Source organism: Diceros bicornis, chromosome 1 (genome assembly GCF_020826845.1).
Source record: "Diceros bicornis minor isolate mBicDic1 chromosome 1, mDicBic1.mat.cur, whole genome shotgun sequence".
Classification (NCBI taxonomy): domain Eukaryota; kingdom Metazoa; phylum Chordata; class Mammalia; order Perissodactyla; family Rhinocerotidae; genus Diceros; species Diceros bicornis.
In genome coordinates this window covers 17,240,439-17,266,951 of record NC_080740.1, presented here as the reverse complement: position 1 = coordinate 17,266,951, position 26,513 = coordinate 17,240,439, and the positions used below count along the sequence as shown (strand labels likewise).

At 35.8% G+C, this 26,513-nt stretch overlaps 1 protein-coding gene across 1 annotated transcript in view; it reads right to left on the bottom strand.

The window, feature by feature from the left end:
* The window catches only part of ADGRV1 (adhesion G protein-coupled receptor V1), a 521,379-nt gene that overhangs the window by 285,977 nt on the left and 208,889 nt on the right, over window positions 1-26,513 (bottom strand). The window contains exons 74-79 of the mRNA XM_058528960.1: window positions 25,100-26,208; window positions 22,032-22,149; window positions 20,978-21,149; window positions 12,734-12,976; window positions 7,435-7,842; window positions 1,060-1,244 (exon numbers count right to left, since the gene is read on the bottom strand). Of these exons, the coding sequence (XP_058384943.1) occupies window positions 1,060-1,244; window positions 7,435-7,842; window positions 12,734-12,976; window positions 20,978-21,149; window positions 22,032-22,149; window positions 25,100-26,208 (2,235 nt within the window). The remainder of the gene's footprint in view (window positions 1-1,059; window positions 1,245-7,434; window positions 7,843-12,733; window positions 12,977-20,977; window positions 21,150-22,031; window positions 22,150-25,099; window positions 26,209-26,513) is intronic.

Below are 26,513 nucleotides of genomic sequence, written 5' to 3'. Positions count from 1 at the left end.
CTCTTGTAACCCCTTTGTATCCAGATTGACTATCTCTTTGAACTTCATGTGTCTTGTGATCGAAGCACATTAGTGCTTTTTTTTAACATTAATTAAAAGTTTTACATATCCAACTGATAGTTTAATTAACCTGTCAGAGTTCATAAAGGGCCCCATAAATAAATAGATGATTTAAATTATTATATCAGATTTTTAAGATGTAGTATTCAAAATATCTCTGAATTTCAATATGACTAAATGAACACTGATGTCCGCGTTGTTTAAGAGAATAACTAAGAAACGTTATAGAGATTTATATAAAGACTCTTAATCAGACACATCCCATTAGATAACAGTCGTCGTTTTTCAGATAACATACATTACTCCGTGAGAATTGGCGGCAAATCTCAATTTCCAACCATGTTCTATTATCAGCCATTTTTAAGTTAAAGCAAATAGAAATAAAACATTTTTAGGTCTCTGTACTACAATGATCCAATTTACCTTATGAATGTAATTTAAAAACTATGACTGCTGAAGAATATTAACAGAGAGTTACAAAATTATTACATAGTTAATAATGAACACGAGCCGCATTTTATTTTTTCCTTTTCCTCTTTCTTGCTTTCTGCTATGAAACTCCAGCCATGAAACAACTAGTCTGAAGTTCAACAACAGAACTAGAGCTGCCTCCAAATGGATGAAACTGAACCATAACTCCAGGCGCAAGCACGATCCAAAGCACATCAAAACACTTTTAAGGGTCGGAATCATCTTCCTTTTTTTTTATTCAGAATGTATCTTCTACTCATTATATAAATAAGGGTAAGCAATAAGACTTTTTTATTTTTAAAAGACCCTTCAAAACAAGAGGAATATATTGTTGACAGTTACATTTATTTTTCTTGATGTAGTTGCTGTTTTCTTCAAATAAAATTAACTTCATTTGCCCATTAGGTACAATGCATCGATCTTATAATCCTTAGTTACATCATCTAAATGTCAATTTGCATTGCATTTACTTTGTAAACTGTGGAGGAATACATATAAGGTACTGCTGTTATACTAAAAAATACTTACTTTTCACCAGGAGAGCCACAGGTAACATCAGTCAGCAGAGAAAAGGCAAAATTCTCAGCCACTTCAATAAAGTGACTGAATCCTCTAGTGTCCTTGCGCTTTGGGTTAATAAGAGCACAAAGAATTTCATAGAAAAGATTTCGGCTTTCAATACTGAATGCTTGATTTTTTCCTTCAATAGTTATCTGGAAAAAAATCCAAGTATGAAAATACATCTTCAAAAATAAACTTCTTAAATGATGTGTATGGTATAATATAACATGTGTTCTTTATTAACAGTTATTAATATTAACAAAATAAGGATGAACTTATGAAGAATTTAAGAGAAATTAGTATCAAAATTATATTTCAAATATATTCATTTGTACTTTAAAAAGCATAAATAATCATTTGTAAAGAAAAGACATAATCACCAAAATATTTTCTACTTAATAACTAGATAAAGCCTGAAATGGTTGCATAGGTCACTTAATTTTAACTACAATAATTAACATCATGAGTCAAAATTAATCTCACTTTTACATCTACCCCAAAGAATCTTATTCTTTTGACCAACAACTAAGGAAATAAATACAAGACTATTTGTCCATAATAGAAATAAGATTATTCTTGATTATCTGTTTTTCAATGAACAGAAGCCACCACGTATGACTCAATTTCTAAAACATCAAATGAGAAAATCCTTTTCCAATCAAGAGTAGTCAAGAGCTCCTGGTACGCCTGCCTTTATTGGTAAGTATGATCCTTCCTACCTCAGAGGACTAGGTTATTTGTTGTTGGAGGGACCAGAAGAGTAGGAGAAAAAATAGCCTTCATGATTAGTTTTTTTCCTAGCCAGAATGACAGGGACCACATCTTTATTGTCTGACCAAGTATGGGTGTGAAGCCACTGACTTGTTATTCCAATAAACTCTCATATATCTGAGAAGCGCCAATTAATTCTCCAAAATCCAAATTAGTCATCACTTTCTCTGTGGTCTCTATACTGCATCTCACCTGCCAACATACATGATCACTCTTTTTATAACTTGCACATACCTTTATTAATGAATTTACGACAACGCTGAAATGATTTGTCTGTTACTCCTATAGTTGAGCTCATCAAGGAAGTGGCTCATGTTCCCCACATTTCTTTTATTGCTTTGTAATCTATTCAGCACCAAGCTGACAGCTGAACTCAAGACCAAAGCTTATAAGAGTAGCCATCTCAAAGATAGTAAGGAAGAAAGGAGAATAATCCACAAGAAAAAGATGATAAAAGGTACTGAACAAAAATTTAACAAAGTAAAAATTATAATGGAGACAGGGAACAGCCCACTGGATACTGAAATGATCAAACTGGATATGTTAAGTGGAAAATAAGCTCAAGAAATGCTCCCAGAACTCAGAGATAATATAATACACAAATAGGACAAATCCATAAGATACAGTAAGCATATTAAAGAGTAGGTAAAAGGGGAAAAAACACAGTTCCTTGATAGGCTAAAGAAATCTTCCTGTCTAAAAATGCAGAACTTGTTCTATACCAGAGAAAATTAGGAAAAGAAACAATACCAGATGTATCTGGGTGATTTTTAAATATTTCAAGAATTAAAAAAAAAACTCCTACCAGAAACCAGACTGGAAAAAAAATTACTAACAGAGAGACAAAAATTCAGTTTGACATCAGACTTGTTCGCAAATAAAATGCCAGAAGCCAGTAGAGCAACATGTGCAGTTTTAAGAATTAAAGGTTGTAATCCAAGAATCCCAGAGCCAACTGACATTTCATTCATATTCAAGGACAACAGAAAGTTTATTTTAGTAAAGAACATAAAAAATAAAACAAAAGGCCATTTATATAACCCTTGGTTAGTACAGGCGCTGTTCTCAGCATGTTACATTAACTTCTCTGCTTCTCACAACAAGCCTGTGAGAGAGGTGCTAGTGTTATTTTGTTTTGTTTCCAGATAAGGAAACTGAGGCAGAAAAAGGGTGCCTAACTTATCGGAGGGCATGGAAATGGTGAATGGCCACGCCCAGGAGGCACTGTGACAGCCACCCTGTCCTGATTCAAAACATCCTCCACTTGCTTGGCCTAAAATAACAACACAGATTGACTCAGTTTGTAGACCAAGTCAGTCAAAATTATCACAAGCATGAAACACAAAACCAGGCAGTAAAATACAGAGCTAAGTCTAAATCACCATTAGTATGATTATAAAATAGATCAAATGTGAAAAATAATTCTTGAAATACAAGGTATATAATATTAAAAAGTATATCATAGGGCCAGCCCCGGTGGCCTAGTGGTTAAGTTCAGTATGCTCTGCTTTAGCAGCCCAGGTTCAGTTCCCGGGCGTGGACCTACACCACTCATCTGTTGGTGGTCATGCTATCACAGCAGCTCACATACAAAAAGAGAAAGATTGGCACAGGTGTTAGCTCAGGGCAAATCTTCCTCAGTAAAAAAAAAAAGTATACAATAAAAAGAAATATTCTGGTTCTAAAAGGCCATTTTACATATCAAACAAAAAGAACTCCTCAAATTATCAAAATTGGTTTATGAAAAAATAGAAAACTTGAACCCACCACAGGAAAAAATTAAAAAGCTGTCAGGAGAGAAAATAGAAAAGGAGATCTTTGTCAGGAGGAAAGGGAGTCTATCAAACTTGCACAGAACAAATTATTCCTGTGCTCTTTCAATTGTTCCAGAACACAAAATTAGAGGCAACGCCTGCCTCCTGACTCATGTTTTATGGAGCTTCAATAACCTGGAAACGAAAACCCAATTAAATAAAACATTTGCATGTCAAATCCAGCAGTCTTAAAAGACTAATATTATTAAGACAACTGACAGCTTTTTAAATAATTTCACTGCACCACGCCTAGGAAAATCAAGGGATAGAATATTATGTAGAGCAAAAACTGGCCCAAACCCACAGCTGGATTTTATCCAGAAAATCTTTACAGTGAGTCATTTAAAGCCACTGCTCTTTTTAGCACAATATTTGTTTCTTCTGAACATAAGTAGTTACTTCTAGGGAGTGTAATAACAATATCTAACATCTATTGAGCTCTTAGCTATAAAGAAATATACAGAATAGAGCAGATTCTGTTTCAAAGAAGTTAGGAAGATCTTTTAGAATGAAGTTCAATCCAGTACTTGGAAGTTCTATTCCGTACTCCTGAATTTGAACATATCTTAGAGTACATGTTAAGTACATATGGTATATACGAATGGTCACCAGATAGAGGATTGGTGACTCTATTTGAATTTTGGATAAGCAACCAATAATTTTTTGATACAAGTACGTCCCAAATTGTGCATGCAAATAAAACTATTTTTTATTTTCCATATACTAAAAATAGATGTATTCATTGTTTATCTGAAACTCAAAATTAACTGGGCATCCTGTATTTTATTTGTTAAAATTTCAACCCTACTATATGTGATAGTCTACATTTTTCAGTGTCTGTTTCTTTATTGTTTTATTCTCATTATTATATCTAAAACATGAAAATGTTTTTTGCATTTTACAGATATGCCAGTCCCCTCTTAATAGCTATTTTTTCCAATTTTTGTTATTATAAGTAATGCTGAAATAAACATTCTTGTTACACATGTATTTGGACAAATGTTCCCCACACCCATTAGTTGGCTTTTTTCCCCCGGCTTTATTGCGATATAATTGACATATAACGATTAGTGGTCTTTTGATTTTGCTTGTGGTATATGTGATGAAAAATTCCGTTTAAACTCTATGTGGTCAAGATTATCAATCATTTCCTTCATGGCTTCTGAGTTTGTTTTATGCTTTAGAAAGAACTTCCCCACTTCAAACTTATATAGTAAACATGATTCATCCATGTTTTCTGCTAGCACTTTCATGGTTTTAGTTTTATAGTTAAATCTCTGATCTGTCTGAGATTTATTTTGGAGTAGGATTTAAGATAGAGATCCAGCCGTTTTTCTTTAGACTGGTTAAATCAGCTGTCTCAACACCATTTACAGAATAATAATTTTTGACCCATTGATCTGAAATGTCATCTTTATCATATATGAAATTTTCATACATGCTTACATTTATTTCTGCACTTTCTGGTCTATTTCATTGATCTAAATGTCTATGTCTGCATCAGTGCCACCTGATTTTAATCATTATAACTTCATAACATATTTTCATATCTGGGGGGGGCCGAGGACCCTCTCATTTTTCTTTTTTAGAAAATTTCTGTCCATTCTCACATGCATATTCTTCCAGGTGAACTACAGCATCATTCGGTCCAGGTAAAAAAAGAATCAAAAATAACTTACTGATATTTTGGTAGGGATTATATTGCATTTATCAGTTAATTTACGGAAAACTGTTGTCTATGATCTTGAGTCTTCCTATTCCTAAACAAGGTATAGATTTCTATTTATTCAAGTCTTTTATGTTACTCAGTAGATTTTTTTCAGTTTTCTTTATATAATATATATAATATATGATATTACATATACATATGTACATTACATATCACATATCATAGATTATGTAAAATTATATATGATTACTGAATACTAACTCAGTTATCCAAATCACCAGATTTTAGTATTGACATCATATAAAAATATGTTTGGGAAAATAGTGTAACATAACATTAAAAAAAAAATTTCATAACAATAACATGATTTGAAAGTAATCAGAGCAAAGGTGGCTTCAGTTGGAATATAAACATCATTTGAAGAATTCAAATTATGTTTTCTACGTGATTTTATAATATTTTATAACATTTAAAATTTATTTTATTCCTCTAATAATTCCCAGGTTGTTTATTTCATATAAATTATTTTAATATATGAGAAAAATTGTAGTGTTTGCTAATGGTTACTCAAAAAAAGTTAATTATATTTTTCCATAGGAGCTTGTTTCATTATTCATGATAGAAGCAATAAAAAATAATCAAGAGGTACTACCTGACAACTTTAGTTAAATAAGTGTTGAATTCTCTACCAATAATATGTAGATCTCTTATATAACTTAGAGAGAGGTAGCAGAACTTCCTTACAGCTTTTCTGAATCATATGAAATGAGGTTTTCTTTTCTAAAATGTAGTTAACTGTACATTCTTTCCCTCCTCTTGGCCAAAATCGACTTGTCAATTCTCCTATGCCATTTTATTGTTAGAAAATTTAAGTAACAATACTTCCTGGAGTGAATTCTTATCTCTAGAACTTTCTCTGCATGAAATAGAAATCACTTCTCTTTGCTTTACAAGCTATCTGGCAAGGCCTTCTCGTCTTGCCTGTGAACTTTACAATTTTCTTTTCTACCCTTCAGGCACTGTAGTTTAAGAGATACCATAAGAAGCAAAATAGGCATGATAATCTAAAACCTCACTATAAACATTATAAGCGTGTAAAGTTCACTGGGTAAGAAATACAGTATTTATAAATTCATATGTACATATCCAAAACTTTTTATACTTGGATATAAATATGTTGACAAGAAATATCTTGAGGGCCAGCCCCGGTGGGCTAGTGGTTAAGTTTGGTGCACTCCAATTTGGTAGCCCAGTTTCAGTTCCCGGGCATGGCCCTACACCACTCATCTGTCAGTGGCCATGCAGTGGCAGCAGCTCATATACAAAAAGAGGAAGGTTGGCAACAGATGTTAGCTGAGGACAAATTTTCCTCAGCAAGATAAATAAATAAATAAATATATTGATAAGAAATCCCCAAATAAACCCCAACAAGAGTCTTTTCCTTTAGTAATAACTCTTTTTAGATAGTTTCTTTCTCTTTTTAGCCATTTACATTCTTAAGATCTTACATCTCCATTTAATTTCATCATTTGCAGAAGTGTATATAAATAAACAGGTTTAAAACAAAACCTGGTTGGTCTAAGTCCACACCAATTGGAATGCCTGAAATCATCAGGTCATTCTTTAGTTCTCCTTTTCCGTAAAAGTTTTCAGTGCTCAGGAGGAGCAGGGAACAAGCAGAGGACAAAAGTTCCTGTTGTACAGCATTTAAACTGGAAAAACTAAGTAATCTCGTCCAAGTACTCTTTATGGACTCAAAAAACTGAGACACAATCTCAAAACATATTCGTCCAGTTTCTGGAGAATGAGAAGGAGTCTGTAGCTTCTGACATCTGGTGCGTCTTTTCAGACACTGGGCTACCCTTCCTACTGCAGTAGATTACTCATCTGTCTCTGAGTTTAAGACTAAGGTTTCCAAACAGGCCTCAGTCACATCCAGCAAAAGAACAGGGTCACATATGCATTCCTTTCTTAAGTTTTAACTCTTAATTTCATGATAAGTGACATTATAACCAGATGTGTCTTTTTATTTCTTAAATTTATGAAATTTTACTAAACCAACTGCTGACAGTTGCAAGGGCTTCTTACCTTGTCTATTAAATGCATCACAGCGCTGAGCTGTTCGTCTGTGTTCTCCGTGGCCACTTTCACGCTGATGCTGTGGAGCACTCTGTTGAGAATGTCACCATCCAGGGGCTGCTGTAGCTGATCCGCAAGCCCCCAAACTGCCTGCGAGTCCGTGTCAGAGACAAGAGTGATGTTGGCAGTCCCATATGCTTTATCAATTCTGGCATCACCTTTTGGGTCAAAAAGCACAATCTGGAAGCGTTTAGGAAATGGATTTAAAGACCCGGTGTCTGGCGTCAGGATGACGTCCACGATGGTGTTTCTCTGGCCAGGTTCAAAGACCAATGTGCCTTCAGTTCTCACAAAATCCTTCCCGGAAATAGCTGGAGATATGAGAGTCCGCCCAATTGTTTCAGCACTCCTCAACTCCTAGAAATTAAACAACACACTTAAGTGAAGCCACAACACCTCTGATCTTGTCCTAAACTCATCCTTATTTCTTAAACAAATTCTATTTCTCTTCAACAAACTGATGGGTCCTAACAGCATTACTACTAAAACATGGGGTTTCATCCTTTTTCTAATCTCCTAAGATAAATTAAAGAGATAAATACACATCATACAGTGATGAGGTTAGGAAAGACAGATGCCTTAGAAGAGATCAAGAAAGAGAATTAGGAAAGAAATGTTGCAGAATTTCTCCAATTGCGAATACAGTAAAAATTGTGCTTTAAATGACACATGCTGCAAAATATATATATGGAGGAAAAGAGGGAATGTTTACATTTCACTCTCACACAGAAATTTTGGGAGATGGAGTTTGGAGGAGTAAAGAGAAGGCAGAGGGGAGAAAGGAGAAAGCAGAAGAAATTGGTCTCATTGTTTACACTTAGATATGAAAATACCCTGAGGAATAAGGTCCTGGGCATATATACCTCTGAGTTTCTTCAAGTTATGATTGTTAAAAGTTTTTTATAAAGTAAAGTAAGAGAACTTAGTTAAGGAAGAACCAAAGTAATGTGAATTTATTTACTACTGAGCCAACATATATTAAACTCCTAGCACATGCCAGGTGCCATACCACGGATGCAGATATGAATAAGACAGTACCTGTACTCATGGAAGCTATTGTAGCAGAGGATATATACAGTACACAAGTTACAGAATTAACAGTATAATTTTCCATGAAGATGAATTCTATGAAGAAAAATAAGACTAGGTAAGGGAATGCAAGGTGATGGTAAAGGTACTATTTTGGATAAGGGTGGTCACAGAAGCTCCTGATGTGATATTTGAGCAGAGACCTCAGTGACGTAAGGGAACAGGCCACATAAGGTTCTGGGGGGAACTATTCTAGGCAGAAGGAATAGCGATTACAAAGGCCCTGAGGTGGGAACCATCTTAGAATGTTAGAGGAAGAACCAGAAAGCCAGTGTGATTGGAAAAAGGATGAAAGTACAAGAAGTTGACATCAGAGAGGCAGACGGGGGTCAGATCATGTAGGTCGATTATAAAAGTGTGGGAGAAAGACACTGGAGGATTCCAACAGGAGACTGACACATTTTATTTCATATTTTCATGATTCTTCTGGCTCTTGTGCATAGTTAGCGTGTAGCAGGGGATGAGCACGGAGGCAGGGAGAAAAGATAGGAGGTTTTTGCATTAGTTCCTGCAAAAAACAATGGTAGCTTGGAGAAGGGTTGTATGAGTAGAAATAGTGAGAAGTACTCAGATGGGGAATATATTTTGAATGTAGAGTCAATAGGACTTTCCGGTTATTTCAATGCTGGGTGGAGAGGAAGAGAAGAATTGAGGGTAACGCCTGGCTGTTTGCCTGGTTAAATGGTGTTAAACTGGGGGAAATATTGTTAAGGGAGAAATCAAGAGTTATTTATTATACATATTAAGCCTGAGATGCTTTTTTAGACATTCAAATGAGGATGTCAAGTAGGAACAATCAAATATATGAGTCTGGTTCAGGGGTGGGAAAGAGGCTAGTGATAAAAATTCAGGAGTTCTCATTTGACAGATGATATTTAAAGAAGCAGGTCTGGGTGGTCTAGCCTAGAGAGTGAGTCTTGGTGGACTTCAATAGTTATTGGTCAGGAAGACCAACACAGGTAACAGGAAGGAGCTGCCAGTGAGGTCAGCGTTAAGAGCAGGAAAGTGTGGTGTTCCAGAAGCCCAAAGGAGAAGAGCACGCATTTGGAAGGAGGAAGTGACCAATTGCGTCAAAGAATGAAAAATTAATGAAGATAAAGGCTTTTCAAGTGCATCTGCAGCACAATGGTAGAAATGGTTTCCTTCCTTGCTGAAGGAAACAACACAAAAGTCTTTTGGCTTCAGAATTAGGCACATGTGTGTGGTGATGGATTGTAATTACTCTTTGGGTGGGGAACATAAAGTAATCTATGCAGAAATAGAAGTATAATGATGTACACCTGAAATCTGTACAATGTTATAACCAATGTGACTGCAATAAAATAAAAAAATTAAAAATAAATAAAATAAACAGAATAGATAAAGTACCAATTGGAATACTGTATACTAACGAAAGTGAAAGAATTAGAACTACTCACATCAACACAAGTATTTCTCAAAAACATATTGTTGAGCACACCATAAAACAATACAATTGGAAGAATCTCATTTGCATCATTTCCAAAACAGGTAAACCTAAACAGCATAAGAAGAGCAGTAAAAGTATAAATAAAAGCAAAGGAAAAATCAACATGCAATTCAGGATAGAAGTTATCTGAAAGATGGGGAGAGTCAAGGAAAAAAGCATGACAGCATCAGAGAAGGGTGCGTGTCAGCTAGTTCTAAGATCCTGGTAAAGGTAGATTTCTCAGCTAGGTGGTAATGATTTTATTACTATAAACTGTCTATACACATTCTGTCCACTGTTTTCTGATAGGATTCATTTTACAATTCAAACATTTAAAGGAAAAAGAACAATCAAAATGTTCTTGTGTTTATGAAACGTACAATAAACATAAATAAGAAGCACTATGCAATTTAAAAGTAACAATGAAAATTAATATAGAAATAGCCTTTGAATAGAACAGGCAATATGAAAATAAAAAGGAAAGGGATTTCTTTCTTGAACTATGTGCTTTGGGCCAGTACACACACATACAAATGAAAGTATTTGGAATTGGTTTTCAAATTTGGCTTAGCTATTGGCCTATTTAATTTAAAGATAACTGGAATGAGCGATATTTTCATTATCTCAAATCTTTATATTCCTTAACTTCATATCACAAATACATAGATATAAGGGAACTTAAGCTAAGACTATAGTACATATGTATGTGGGAACACAGGCCTACCAAAGGGTATGTGTGCTATAGCTACTGTTTTAACTACATTATTAAAATCTATTTAAAGTAAAGTGAAAATCAGTATCATTGTAACAGAATAGCATTTTGGTCCATAATTATTTTCTCATCCTTGCCAGCTACTGGAAAAATAGAATTATATGTCTTTGTCTTCTAGTAATATGCCTAACATTTGGAGAGAGAAAATGCACGGGCAATGAAGCAACAGGAAAATAAAATCATACTAGAAAGGTGAAATTTTAATTTCTAATTTTTTAAATTCAACTTTTTATTTTGAGATAATTGTAGATTCACATGTAGTTATAAGAAATAATGAAGAGAGATCTCCTGCACCTTTACCCAATATCCACCTTCGGTAACATCTTGTATAAGTATAATATATCACAACCAGGATATTGACATTGATACAGTCAAGATACAGAACATTTCCATCACCACAAGGATCCTTCACGTTGATTTTTACAGTGTTATAAAAATGCTATGAGTTACATCTAGTGACAGCACTTGTTTTGCAAGGCATCATTTATAAAGAATCTAGAAAGAATATAAATGAATATAATAGAGATATTGGCATTCAGATTCTTATTCTGCCAACTTCTATTCCCCTCTTATCTGAGTGCACAAACTAGCTTAAAATGTGACTCAAATCTCTTTATCGTCTGTTTTTCATCTCCAATCCTCCTTCTTCCACTCTACAAAGTGGTGAGCATATGATGATATATATTTCACGGGAGAAGAGGAAAAGTAAAGCACATATTTTTTCTCATTCCTCTTCCTCTCTTAAATGCTCAAAAGAAAAAATACTAAAATCTCCCCGCTATGAATCAAAATACTTTTTTGTGTGTTCCAACCACTTCAAGGCTGTTTAGAATGGAGTTTATTTCTAGAGTCTCATATAATAGAGAGTTTTGTCTTCTTGTTTGCCACGCTGTGGACTCTGTCATAAAGACAAGCTTTTCTGCCTGGCAAGCTTCCAGGACAGCTTGCTACCCACAGCTCTAGTCCTAACCTCCCATCCCTGACTCACGTTATTGCTACAGCAAACTGGCCGCACATGTTGTATTTTATGCACAGAATGTTCTACGCGTTTGAGCCACCCAACGGTGACACAGCCAAGCACATACTAAAAAGCACTTTGTTAAAAAAAAAACCTCTGAAATCTTGAGGCCTATAGAGTCACCAGGTTTGGAGTCTTGAAGCTGAGAAGCTTGAAGCAGCACCATCCAGAATGGTAGTTTTTCAAATTGTAGGTTTTTTGGAGTTGTATGAGTCAAGTGGAAAAAAGAGAGGACTAAGATGGGCAAGCTCCAGTCTCCACAATCATGCTTCAAATAAAGTAGACACAGACTTTTGTTTTAATATATTAGAGTTCTGCTGCTAAAACAAAGTCTAAAACATAATGCCGGCAAGGTGTCTGGTGCCGTGTGGACCAACCCCTGGTCATTTAGTGTCACACAGCATTGCTCTTCCGAGTCTCTGAATACCCACCTGCTCCCTCTCTTTCACCTGAGGTCACCTAATAGGATGGACGTGAAAAGTGGCAGTGAGACCTCATGAATTCACGGATTTAAAGAAACATAAAGATCAGTCATGTTTGAAGTCCTGGAAAAGGAGATTTTCAACCAGTTCAGATATAAACCATAATGACGACCCTTACTTTCTGTTTCTGGTCTTGTACTGTTACATTCCAAAGAAATTTCAACTCTCTAGGGGTTTTACAGAATAGATTTCAGTATGACACTTTGCATTGTATAATCAACTTTGTCAAAAGAAAGAAAAACAGAAAAGACTATCATTTTAAAACATGATGTAAGTGAAAAAATTGAATTGTTTCAAGGATAAAACTTAATGTAATAAACATAATGTGAATTATTATGGTATCATCAGAAAATGATGTATCAATTATTCTCTGTTTCATTACACATGCTAGAGTTAAAGAAGGAAACCTTAATGTGTGTTAATATATATTCCATGCTTACCTGGGTACTGAACTTAACAGTCATCCTTAGTCCTGTCCCAGAATCTCTGGCCACCTGCAAGCTGATTAAAGTGGCCTTCTTATGAGCCACGGGCAGCCGAGAACCCACAGAAAAATACACGAGGCTCTGAGGTTCATCACTCGGTAAGAATCTAACCCGTGCAAACCTGGCACTATTGTTTATTGCTGCTCCAGCAGTTACTTCATACAGTTCCACAAAAAAATGCATTTCAACTTGAGGTCTCTGACAATGAGAAAAAGAAAAAAAAAAAAGGATGATAACTAATATATTTCTGTTCTTAGATAATTCTGATATTAAGAAATAGTATTATTCATATACATAATTATAGAAATAAATATACATCTAAAGATACATTCAGAATTTAATTATAATTACAGAATTAAATTCTTATGTCAGATTACCACGGCATTTGTTTTTTGGTCTTTCTTTAAGAATCACCTTTAGGCTCTCTGGGGAGTTTCCTACTAGAAAGTCAATGTCAGGAGACAACCTATGTGTACTTCAATAAGCAAAAGGATAAACAAAATATATTTGTACAATGAAACACCAGTAGTTAAAAGGAATGAACTATTTCAATATTTTTCAACATGGATAGATCTGAAAACATAATAACGAGTGAAAAAATCAAGTTGCATAATGATATGTATGATACAATAAATGCATGATACAAACGTGCATGATACAATAAAAGTAAAGTTAAAAATTACACAAAGCTTAATACAAATTGTTAGTGGATACTTATTCATTTAAAGATTAAAAAAGAAAACAACACCATGACAAAAGTTGGCTCAGGTGGAGGGGTCAGATTGGGGATAGGGCAGGGTGTGGAGAATGACACTGGGGATAGGAAAAAACGGGAGCATTAATTTTGTCTGTAAGCTTTTATTTTTAAAGGGTTTTACATAAATACGACCAAATATTGATAATAATCAATTCCATAATTTTACGTATTTTTCAAAATTTCCCAAAATTCAGTAGCAGATAAGTCTAGATTTAGCTTGCTGGTTATAGTTTGCTCATACTTCAGCTCAGTTCTTCCTCAACAATCTCAAATAATTTATTTTCTAAAGCCTGAAGTCAATTTTATAATATACCGTCAATTGCCTGTTTCTACTTATTTGCTCTTACACAATAATCTAAAAACCTCAGCAGTATTGTCAGCTTCCTGGCATAACTCAAAGAAGCTTAGCTGACGTATTTTTCAACTACACGTGTCATTGTCTAATTTGATACAATGCATCATTTTTATCTATCAGCAAGAGCCTTATTTATCATGCGTTTTGTGATCATTTTAATAAGAATCATTCTGTCATGAAACAATACAACAAACTCTTTAGTATTATCCAAGAATAAGTCGTATCTTACTCACACAGTAAATAAACTTAATCTCCTTTTGTTGTCTGAAGAAATATGTTTAGCTTTCCTATGGCACAAATCACTCTTTACTTTTGCTGATCAATTGTCAGTAAATATTGAAATACGGAGATCACTGTACTCTTCTCACTTGTAAGAAACTAAATTTGGCAAATACACATAAACTAAAACACTAGGGAAGTATGAGTATATTCAAGAACTATTATTCCCTAACGACCAAGTGAGCCTGAATTCACAATAGTTTCTTTTAACTAAGGATTTCAGCATATTACATTCCAACAGAGACTCTTTATTTTCCAGTAAAATATTTCTTCTCATTGTGATGATGATTAGAACATTACTTATAACCTCTTAGAGCCAAAAGAATGTGTTATGATCTGAGTGAGGAACCGTCTAAAATTGAACAATGTGCAGATGGGTGCCAACACGTAATTAGACTAGAGACAAAAGGAATCTTCCAGTCTTATAAAGAAATACTCTATTCAAACAATATGCCTGAAATATATTGGGAAAGCAAAACTCACAGATCATCTCAGAACCTCTCTAGACTTAAATATGACTGGAGTCCTCACAAGAACCCATTTCATGTGTAACTGCCAGCAAGTTCCTTTCCTAGTTAAGTCAGAAGCCTTCCAGGAGAATCTTTTGCCTAACTAATATAACGATTTTCCAGGGCTCAGAGCTGCTTAGAAACAAAGTAATAATGAAACAATATCTTACTAAAATATTTATTAAAAATATTTGCAACAAATATTTAAACAATCTGATTGGTTTAAAAAGATTTTGTGGGTTAAGAGCATGCTTCCTAAGTTAATTAAGTATTATATTTTTACATTTTGCTAATAAAGAACCATAAGATAAAACAGCAGAGAAAGGGGAAACGAACTGGAATTCAAAAGACAAGTTCTAACCTTGGCCAAGTAATTGACTAGGGAAAGTTACTTAAATTCTTCATAACTTGAAAATGAAAGTGTTGAATAACTGTAGAGATGATAGTTAGAGATATGATGGAGTAGAAAAACTTTAAGTTGAGGGTCAGGAGACTGGATTGAGTTTAGGAAAAACCACCATGGATCAGCGATGTAATTCTATGGACGGATGTGTTGTGTTTGCACAACACATCCTCTGTAACTTCCCTATCGCTAGTGTTGATGTAGCAACTACTCTGGTCACTGAATTGCCACAGGCTCCATTCCCATCCATTCTGAACAATGGTAATACCAACCCTCTCTTATGAAGGACCAACTCCTTGTCAAGAACTGTGCGAAGAACCTCTCATCATTATCTCATTTAATCTAACAGCCCTATAATTAACCCCATCACACCTAGGAGGCTCAGGAAGGCTAAGCAACTTGCCCAATGTCACCCAGCTAATTAATGGAAGAGATAAGATTTGAACCCAGGTCTTCTATAATCAGAGGCCAAACTCTTAGCCACCTCCCAGAATAGGTTCAGTATCCTTGAAGCCGTTCCTCTGCTAAAAAATGAAGAGACAGTTCTACGTCAAAAGTCAAGGAACAGTTGTGCTGTTCTGCCGGGATCGCCAAAAAATCTCTGAAAGCCCACTACAAAAGAACATGGCCACAGAACCCATCTCATTTATATCTCTAGATATCAGTTTATCAGACATAAAAAGAATTTGAACTGGATTATAATAAGTTTCTTTCTAGTCATAAAATGTAAGATGTTAAAATGTATATTACAAGCTCATAGTACTTTTGAAAAAAAGTAGATTTTTTTCATTCTTCTAGGAATATAATCTTCCTTCTTCTTCCCTCATTTTTAATTTCCTCTTACTGAATCTGGAATGTGTATTACCCTTACCTATACCTTGTCTTTTAACAGCTGGGAAGACAATGAGAACAAAACGCCTTGAAAATTGGCTGCCTCTCAGGATGCAGAAGAAAACAACTATTATTTGAACATTACATTAGAAAGAGAAATAAGAGGTGAGACCAAATTCTTCTAATTCTTTCCGTTTCTTTCTAACTGGATTACTTGGATACAGATTCAGGAGAATTTCCCTAGTTAGGAAAAAGGATATATACACAGTTAGCATCCTATGGACTCCCTACTACATTCTCTTTCCCCTTAACTATAATATCTTTAGTATCTAGGAATTCCTTTCGTGTTCTCCTGCAAGGAGGGCAAGCTCAGAGGAAGCAGCCTCTTCTCCTATTTTCCTTCCTTTCAGCCTGTCCAAGCACCCCTGCTTGGCTCTTCTCCTTTCTCTCTCTCTCCTGCAGGTAGAGACCCCTTCAAACAGACCCCTTCAAACAACTTCTCTATCTTCAGGATCTTTACCTACTGTACCTGGCTGCTGTCGCCAACGAGGTATTTCCACTCTGTGAAAATCGTTTTCATCTCTAAATACAAACAAGTCTCACTTGACAAGAACCAAGTCAGCAAAAGGCTGATAAAGACATTTATCCAAATAGTAATATAGAGATTGAACTGATTTTGATCTCAAAAGACTTTTCTTACAATTATAAGGTTAACATCTATTGTATGAAATAGATGTTTTAAGTCTAGTGAGATCTGTCCAAGATTCTAATTCACCAAAATTCCTATCTCAGAGAAAACGCACAATAGAATTTTTAATAATCAACACATGTTTATGGAGAATGATGGCAGGGATGTAAAGTGAATAAAACCGCATTCTAATTTTCAAGCAGCAAGTCCAATAGTCAAGATAAAATATGTATAATAAGTTGTGACCCTGCAGATGACTGATAAGTTCCATAAGAAACATACAGATGAAGTCTTTGTAAATTTAGAGAATTAAAAATTCTAACTGGAGATATCATGGGCGGCATCATGGAGGAAGTGGCATTTTGATTAGTCATTAAGCGACAGCTAGGAAATGGGGCTTTGTAGGGGTTGAAGACATAAAACTACTTGAACAAATGTATAAAAAAGATTTAAATATTTTCCATACTACAAAGCAATAGTAGTCAAAACAGCATGGTACTGGTACAAAAACAGACACACAGATCAACGGAACAAAATTGAAAGCCCAGAAATAAAACCACACATATACGGACAGCTAATTTTCGAAAGGAGCTAAGAACATACAATGGAGAAAGGAAAGTCTCTTTAATAAATGGTGTTGGGAAAACTGGACGGCCACATGCAAAAGAATGAAAGTGGACCATCTGCTATCGCCATTCACAAAAATTAACTCAAAATGGATTAATGACCTGAAGGTGAGACCTGAAACCATAAAACTCATAGAAGAAAATATAGGCAACACACTATTTGACATTGGTCATAAAGGAATCTTTTCGGATGACATGCCTACCCAGACTAGGGAAGCTAAAGAAAAAATAAACAAGTGGGGCTTTATCAGAATAAAGAGCTTCTATAAGACAAACGAAACCAGAATCAAGATGAACAGACAACCCACCAGCTGGGAGAGAATATTTGCAAAACATACATCTGACAAGGGGTTGATCTCCATAATATATAAAGAACTCACACAACTGAACCAAAAAAAACAAACAACCCAATCAAAAAATGGGCAGAGGAAATGAACAGACACTTCTCCAAAGAAGATATACAGATGGCCAATAGGCACATGAAAAGATGTTCAACATCATTAATCATCAGGAAAAATGCAAATCAAAACAACACTAAGATATCACCTCATGCCCGTTAGAATGGCTATAATCACCAAGACAAAAAACAACAAATGTTGGAGAGGATGTGGAGAAACAGGAACCCTCATACACAGCTGGTGGAAATGCAAACTGGTGCAGCCTCTATGGAAAATGGTATGGAGATTCCTCAAAGAATTAAAATAGAGATGCCCTATGATCCAGCCATCCCACTACTGGGAATCTATCCAACAAACCTGAAATCAACAATCCAAAGAGGTTTATGGACCCCTATGTTCACTGCAGCATTATTCACTATAGCCAAGAAGTGGAAGCAACCTAAGTGTCCCTCGACTGATGACTGGATCAAGAAAATGTGGTATGTATATACAATGGACTATTACTCAGCCATAAAAAAAAAAGGACAAAATCGTCCCATTTGCAACAACATGGATGGGCCTGGAGGGTATTTTGTTAAGTGAAGTAAGCCAGAAAGAGAAAGACAAACACTGTATGATCTCACTCATGTGTGGAATATAACCAACATACGGACAGAGAAAACTGTATTGCGGTTACCAGAGGCAACGGAGGGGTGGGCACAAGGGGTGAAGGGAGACATATATATGGTGATGGACAAACAAAAATGTACAACTAAAAATTTCACACTTAAAAACTATAAAAAAAAGTAACAAACTAAACAAACACAAAAAAATTTAAATGTTTTCAAGTAGAATAACATGATCAATGTTATATTCAAAACATCAAAATGTTTTGAATATTGAATTTCAATTTCTCCTTTTCAATGTGACAGAAAACATACGTATCTGTTGAAACTCCTGCTCAAGAAAAGTAAAATACAATAATATATGCTAAACTAGAAAAAAACAAAGAGAATTCAATATTTAAAAACACCTATTTTCTCCCTCTGTCACCACCACGGTGACTCACAGCAGCAGCACTTCTGCCTGCCATCAGCTCTCACACACATCTCCAGGACACAGATTTAGATCTAAAACTCTTTCTGATCACAGAAATCAAGTCCTTGGACAGTAGTTGGTTGGATGTCTTAGATCAGGAAAAATCAGGATGGCTCTGGAACATATGTTATTGGTATAAAGCAAATATGCTTCCATAGATTTTAAAAGCAATATGAAAAGACAAAAGACCAGCTTAACAGGACTTTCAGCGGCCATAACGTGACTATTTGAGTAGCAAAAATAAAATCATTTAGTAAGTAACCAAAATTAGTTGAATTTGCATCTATAATGGTGCTTAAAAGAGGATAGTTATTGTAGTGTATAAAAAAAGTGGTTATAATACAAAATAAGTGTGAGTATAATATTGTATACTTAATATTTGATTAATTTTAATGTGTAGGAGAGTGTGACATCAAGACATTTTTGTCTTTTATTAAGTATGTGTTCATTTATTAAAGAATAATAAACATTCTTATCTCTGTACATAAGTAGGAAGAGGTTAATAAAAAAATTGTGAGATGATTATTCCTAGAAAAAGTAAGAATTGTACCAAGAATAGGAATAAATTCTTAGTAACTGTGACTGTGTACAGTAACTGTGAAACGTGTACAAATGAAAACGAAAGCAAGTCAGAAGTTGAAGGGTGCTGGTAGCCACATACAGGTTGAAAGACAATGCAGTTGTATGTTTGTTCCAATGTGATAGAACAGATGAGCCAAAGAGACGCACCGAGAACACAGATTTGTCATCTCCTCTCTCAGGAGATGAAGCCTCTACGCTGCTCTCCTAAATATAACAAGATATTAACAAGACAGGCATAAATTTCCAATACCTCTAATAGACCAGCTCCATGATCAATAATGATAGAGCAAAGGTGGATGTAAAGCTGGCAATGCAAAACCTAAAGAACAAAGCATTCTGGGGAAAACACATGATGTTGAAAAAATTAACCTGTGAGGCATGAACTTAAAAAACATATTGATCTAACAAGTGAAGTCATAAAATGGATCCCAACCAGATGACCATTCTCATTTGAAACAGCTTCGGACAAGAACCAGGATCCATGGTCCCAAGAAAGAACAAAGTGGTGACAATCGAGGGCATGTACCCTGAGGGGATCTGAGACAAGTATTCCTTCTCTTTTGGAACTAGTAAAATTATTACAATTCCAGGCAGGTATGAACACGTATATTACTGTAACCTTAGAGAATATCACCATCACTGTTACAGTAATCCTCAAAAAGTGAAAAAAACAAGTAGAGAAGTAGAGAAAAAACAAGTAGAGAAAAAATGAAAACAAAAAATTAAACTACAGGGTTGTTATTTTAGAATGGGTTTAAGTATACTATACGTTTTTAAATAATTACATTTCTGCATGCTTTTTCTGCTGTTTAAAGTGTTTGACATGTACTAAGAAACCATACTTTTGAACATTTTTGATACTTTTAAACATTCATAATATTGTGGCTAGTTTTTGTATTAAATATTAGAATTTAATAAATGGAGTAGTAGGCAAAGAACAAATACCACGAGTGCTCCTTAGGCATTAAAATATCACAGAATAGTCATTTAAAAAAGCCACACACCATTAGTGAATGACTAAAGCTCTGTTAGGTCATCAGTGACCAACACCATTTGAATAATGTAGATTCTTCTGGAAAGAGTGGGACATGCCTGTTTCCCAGGTGCCATATGCAACATGAACCAATAGAAATCTATCCACAGGTTCACCCAAGCATGTCCTCTGTGCCTCTTCGGTCGGTCAAAACTGAACTCTCTAACTACATATGAATAGAGAATGAGAGAACTTTCATTTAATGGATGAAATCTATGGATATGATATGATCAAATCTACGGATATGATAACAGCAAAACATTAAATATGCATAGTAATCAGAAATACTAATCTGGCTGAAAATGATTCAAGGGATCATTTACACAATGAGCAGCTGGCCCAGGAAGAAATCTTGGAAATGACAGGAAAAAGAAATGGGAAAAACTGATGAGTCTTTTTTTTTAATTGAGATATAATTTACATATAATATTGTATTAGTTTTAAGTGTACAACTGACGAGCTTATTTCCAAAAATTCCTAATGTAATAAATTCTGAGTCTGAAGTCTGTTGCACAGCAAAGAGATTTACACATTATGGCTAGTCAAGACATAGAGAATCTCCACATAAACAATGTGTAAGTTCAATAAGGTGGCTTTAAAATGACTAATTCTAGAGAAATATAATTAGAAGTTGACAATACTATGCCTCATCATGTCTTACCTTCCCTGGTTTACGTTCAACGGTGATAAAACATTTTGTTTGACCTGCTGTACAGATCGTGGTCCCTGACACAGACAGGAGTTCATCCATCAGGTTCACACCATCTTTCTGGAGGACAGTGGCTGTTTTGTTAAATGTGATTCGCCAAAAGACTCTGACATCTTCAAAGGCCCTAGGAACAAAGCAAAACCTATGCAAATGCAGTAACAGAGGGCATTACCCCATGTCTAATGCAGAATGTGCTACCACTGCCTAAGGGTAGCTCTTCATCCCAAGTACAGCACTAACTTTACCATTGATAATGCTGAAAATGACCCATTCTCCTCATAACAGATAACAAATTAGGGCCAGAACTGACGTGGCATTCTTTGACCATATCCTATTCAACACTCAGCTAACAAGTATCAAGAACGTGAAAACAAAAAATATTTTTCTGCCTACTATGCCTTCTATGTGCCAGAAATATGAAAATGAAATTACAGAGCACCCCTGCCTTCAAGTAAATGCTCCTTGTTTGTCTTTTAACAAGAATTCTTCTAAAGGAAAAACACTACCGCCAAGAATGGTGGTGGTTATAAAAATAAAGGGCAACACATGACCTACATTTTCAGAGAATATTTAGACCCCAAATGGAACAGGTAATATATATACATGTACACGCGTGCACACCAAGTGCATGTATGTGATAAGCACTCAGAAGATGTGTACTGTAAGCACTAAGCTGCAAGCAAAATGTTGGTACTCCAAGTCTTTCTAACAGTAAATGGTTGTGTATGCGGAGAGATCACAGAACAGTAAATATGATAAACTGCTGACTTACGTAATCTGACATCTATATGGTACTTTATGAAGTACAAAATTTTCAAGGTTATGATCATAAACCAAGAGTGTTAAATCACAGATTAAGAACTAGAGCCTATGAACACTGACATACCAAATTCCACACTACCTTCTTCTATCAATGTTTCATCCTGCCTTTGCCGTTTTATGAATTCAGATGAGATCCTGTATAGACACACAGGATGTTACATCTTCCACATAAATATGAACATACCTTTCTGGCTGCCTTGTGACAACAAGATGCAGTACTCTCAGATCAGCTCCTCCCCCCAGCTCCACTCCACTCTGGGACTCCTCACTGAATCCTAGGACGCCATTGTGAAGATCACTCCCTGACAAAAAAAATGGAGGGTTATAGTATACTTAAGACTAAAAGATCTCCAATGCTTCACTAATCTTCCCAGATCAGATGGTCTAAAAGTGAGAAAATCACAAGCGAATGGGGGGAGCTACAATTTTTAAAGCTTTATACTAAAAATAGACTAGAATCAAAATGATAACATCAAGGTGGTTAACACTTTGAGAACAGTCAACCAGAAGAGAGAAAACATCAAATTCACTCCCCACGCTGACACACATGCTCATCTCTCTGATGAGACTCTACTTCATATCTGACGGTCCTTGACATTTTATATACATGTACTGTTTAAGTCAGTATATCCCCATAGAAGTTAAGTTCTACCAGAGTCGTAATTGTTTTATTGACTGCTGCATCCCCAGTACCAAGAACAGTGGCTAGCTTACTGTAAGTGTTTAAGAAATATTTAGTGAATAAGTGGACTCCATTTAACCAATTTACCTTCCTACAAGAGCGCTGACGAAAAGATCATTTATGTCACGCATCCAGTTATTCGCCCCTGAGAATTAAGGAACTCCTGAATATCTCTGAGTAAAAGACATTCCTCCGAGCAACACTTGAAGTGACAGGCACCATCATACTAAAAAAATTGTGTTTAAACTAGAACAAACCTAGGGCTCACACCACACTGAAATAGTCACTCCAAATCCTCACCAGCACATGAGTAGCTTCTCCGACTCGAGAAACCCCAGTGCACAGTTCCTGCTGCTTTCTATTTCTCAATGGCCCAGTTTTGCAAAGTGATCCTAAAAGCAATGATCCCAAAGCAATCAGCCTCAAAAAATACGTGTACCCATCACCCTGAAACCTGACTCCTGAGGTTCCAAGGAGACAGAACTTCTGAAGTTAGGGTCAGGATAAGGAAACAGAAAACCACTCAGCTGTCCCGATGCAGGAGAGCTAGTAGTCACCAGTGCTGGGTCTATTTTGCAGGTCTGAAGTGTGGGTAAACGTGGAGCCTGTTGATTAGGGACATGCACGTGATGAACCACTTTTGTCCTGGTGTCTCGAGTGTTCTGACTCAGCCAGATACCAATCCTCATCCTCACCAATTAATCACTATGATCATTTTTTAGCCCTGCATCAGAACCTGATGTCAACTTTTTCTCTTCAACAGCAATTGTTTTCTTATCACTTTGAGGGGGAATTTGGTCTCTCCAAGAACATTACAAGCTTCTCACAAGCAGAACTTTCATCTTCTTTTCCAATGTGATAGCAACTAGCATGGTTCTAATGGACATAGCACTTCCCTTGCCACATCCACAATAAATTTGATGGTAAATTTCTAGTAAATTTCAAGACTTCTAATGTGCCAATGATACAAAACAAAACTAAACAAACAATTTTTTCCACTGATTTATTTTGAAAGTTTGTTCTTAAATCTAAATGTGGTACTGGTATGCCATATTGGTATGCGTTGGTATGCCATACGCACTGAGGAGGATTTCCATTCCAGTTGGTACACGGCTGCTGTGCTGAGCCCCCGAAGAACCCTCTTCCACCACCCTATCCAGGACCACAGATCTCCCCACGATCCAGCAACTAGTGGGGTAAGGCTTGGGATAGCCAGGAGCCTCCAGCAACCATTTTGATTGGTCTATGCCTCGGTCAAACTAATTGCTAAACATTTTGACTACCAGCCCTGGTCATATTCAAATAACTGTAATAAAATATCTAAGTCATAGAATGGGGGAGGAAGCTGTTGAGTACCAAAATAATTTTAAAAAGAACATGTAGATGGCATTAAGCTAATGTGAATCAAAATTAGTAAGCAAAACTTGTAGAACAGAATTAGAATTTATAATATTCAATAAACTAGAGGAATAGGAATAAATAAAATTAATTCTAATTGCTGTACATTTGTAGGGTAAAAAAAATGGAAGATGCTGGGTATGAAAGGAAGTTACACAATTGCGAAATTATGACTGAATTGTAACTAAATGGTTAAAATAAAATAAAAATTCTAGGAAGCATCAAATCCTAGAAGTGGATAATAAAGATGTTTTACTCTAAAATTTTCCTCTTATAAAAGAGAAACAGAAAGCACAGACATTAAATGATTTAATCAAGGTCTCCCAATTAATGACAGATCTGGGCCAAAAATACAGCCCCATGATTTTCAGTGTTCTTTCTACTACACTGTTTTATCATAGTGTCATCTGAAACTCTAAAACACTGTATAAAACTCACAAATGTTTGTATAAAAGAGCAGAGTAGGTACGAAACGTGAGATAGCCTTGTCCATACTCCAATTAGTGTGAAGTATTGACAAGCTGAGCTAATCCACTTAAAGAAATATAGTATGATTTTAGAGGAAAACTGCAAATTATCACCAAAAGATTTTATAAAAGAGGCATGAGGAACTCTTTAAGAAAGTCACTGAATTTTTAGGCTATTGTAATGTATATAACCAATAGTACAAAAGTTATAAAAACTGCATTGGTTCAAAAGCAGAACAAAAGGAAACAGTTCTAATCTATTTCCCAACAGATACAAAGAATTTCCTGAGAATGACATCTTAGACTTTAGGATGGATTATGGAAAGTGGTTGGGAAATTCAGGATGAGGTTTCAAAACACAATAGGCCATCACGTGCTTGGATGATTAAGTATTTTCCAGAGGAAGAACATGGATTTAAGTATTTTTAAGGTTTTCCCTATATAGTGAAAGTATAGATTTATTGATTGTTTAACTGGCTCTGAGCTAAGTGACATTTACAGTCCATTAAACTCTAGCCTGGCACCCCAGAACAACATCATGAGTTCATGTTATGGGTCCATGCCCGAGGAAAATGATGTTTAAATGAATTACTATGAGTGATTCAAGTAATGCACCCTCTTAAATTGAATTTAAGATAAAATGATCTTATCACAAATTCTATACCACAAAAGTACACTTGTATCTCCAACACTCCAAAGATATACCTGCAATAATGATCACGGCAAAAGCCGCAAATCCAGAGTCATCTTTTTCCTTCACAATCTGTGCTCCCCCTTGAGGGTCTGTAAGAAACACATAGAAGAATTCCTGCCCCTCAGGCTCATCGTCATCCAAAATTTGAATCAATACTTTACGTTCTCTTTCTCCATCTACAAATTTAAGGATAAGAGTTTCTTCTGCAAAGTCGTCTTCTTCAATTGCCCACGTTAGGTTGGAAAATCCATAGACGTCAGGAAAGGGCCAATCATTTGGTTTCTTCTGAGCAGATCTTTCACCAAAAGTCTTAACTGTTATACTGACATTGCCAGTAACCCCCCCAGTTCTTCGGATAAGAACCTCTGCAGCATTAAATCTGCCATTCTTCATCTCCTCTTCAACGTAAACAATGGGTGGCCCAAGACTAAATGCTCCATGAATGGAAACACTGGCAGTTACGGTGGCCACATCAGGCTTCTCAGACATGGCAGATGTACCGGGAAGAGTGACAAGTATCTCAGGGGTGGCAGATGTACCAGCTACCTCAGTAACAATGGCAACCATTTCGGTCGGCTGTGGAATGGCAGTTATCTTGGTTGTCTCAGGGTGTGTGGTGGAAGAGTCAGTTTCCATAGGAATAAGACCTGTGTCAACTGCAATAGCCACAGTTGTCTTGGGGAAAGAAACATCCATTTCTGCCAGGTCGTCATCATCCAGTATTGTGATCACTGCCACACTGAAATCAAGATTCAGGCGGGGTCTCCAATTAGCATCAAACTTTTGTAATCCTTTAATTTCTACTGAAGTTAGATTAATGTAAAAAATTTCTTCTATCTCAGCAAGCTGATCATTAATAATGATTACTTCAAAATCAACCTCAGCTTGGAATTTTTGAAAAAGCAGTTCCCCATTCTGAACTGGCTCAAAGTCTTCCAGGGGCTTTGCGCTTCCTGCAGTTGTCTGATAGGAAACTTTAATAAGATCGCCATGGAACCCAAACAGTCTTTGCACATGTAATCTGATAATCTGTGTATCCTCTGACACTACGATGTTTCTTGAACTAGGGGAAAGTTGAAAGACTCCCATTGGTTCAATTTCAGCAATGGTGAAACCCGATCTGGAAAAAAAATTAAACCATGAAAGAACTGATGAAAAACAGGAATGCTGCTGTAGAGATTCATCTTTCACATATTTAAGATGCTGGTCATGAAGGCACCTTAACAATAACACGCCTTTTCAAGTTCCATAACACCCTACTTATTGATGAAGATGCCAGAGCACAAGAAACCTAAGGACAGGAGCTGCAATCTCGAGGACGGAACCTAACAAGTTTTAGCAAAGTGAGGAACTCATTCATCACTGGTCTGTTTCCCCAGTCATCCCACGGCAGCTGTCTGAAGGAGCTGAAACATCGGACTCCCT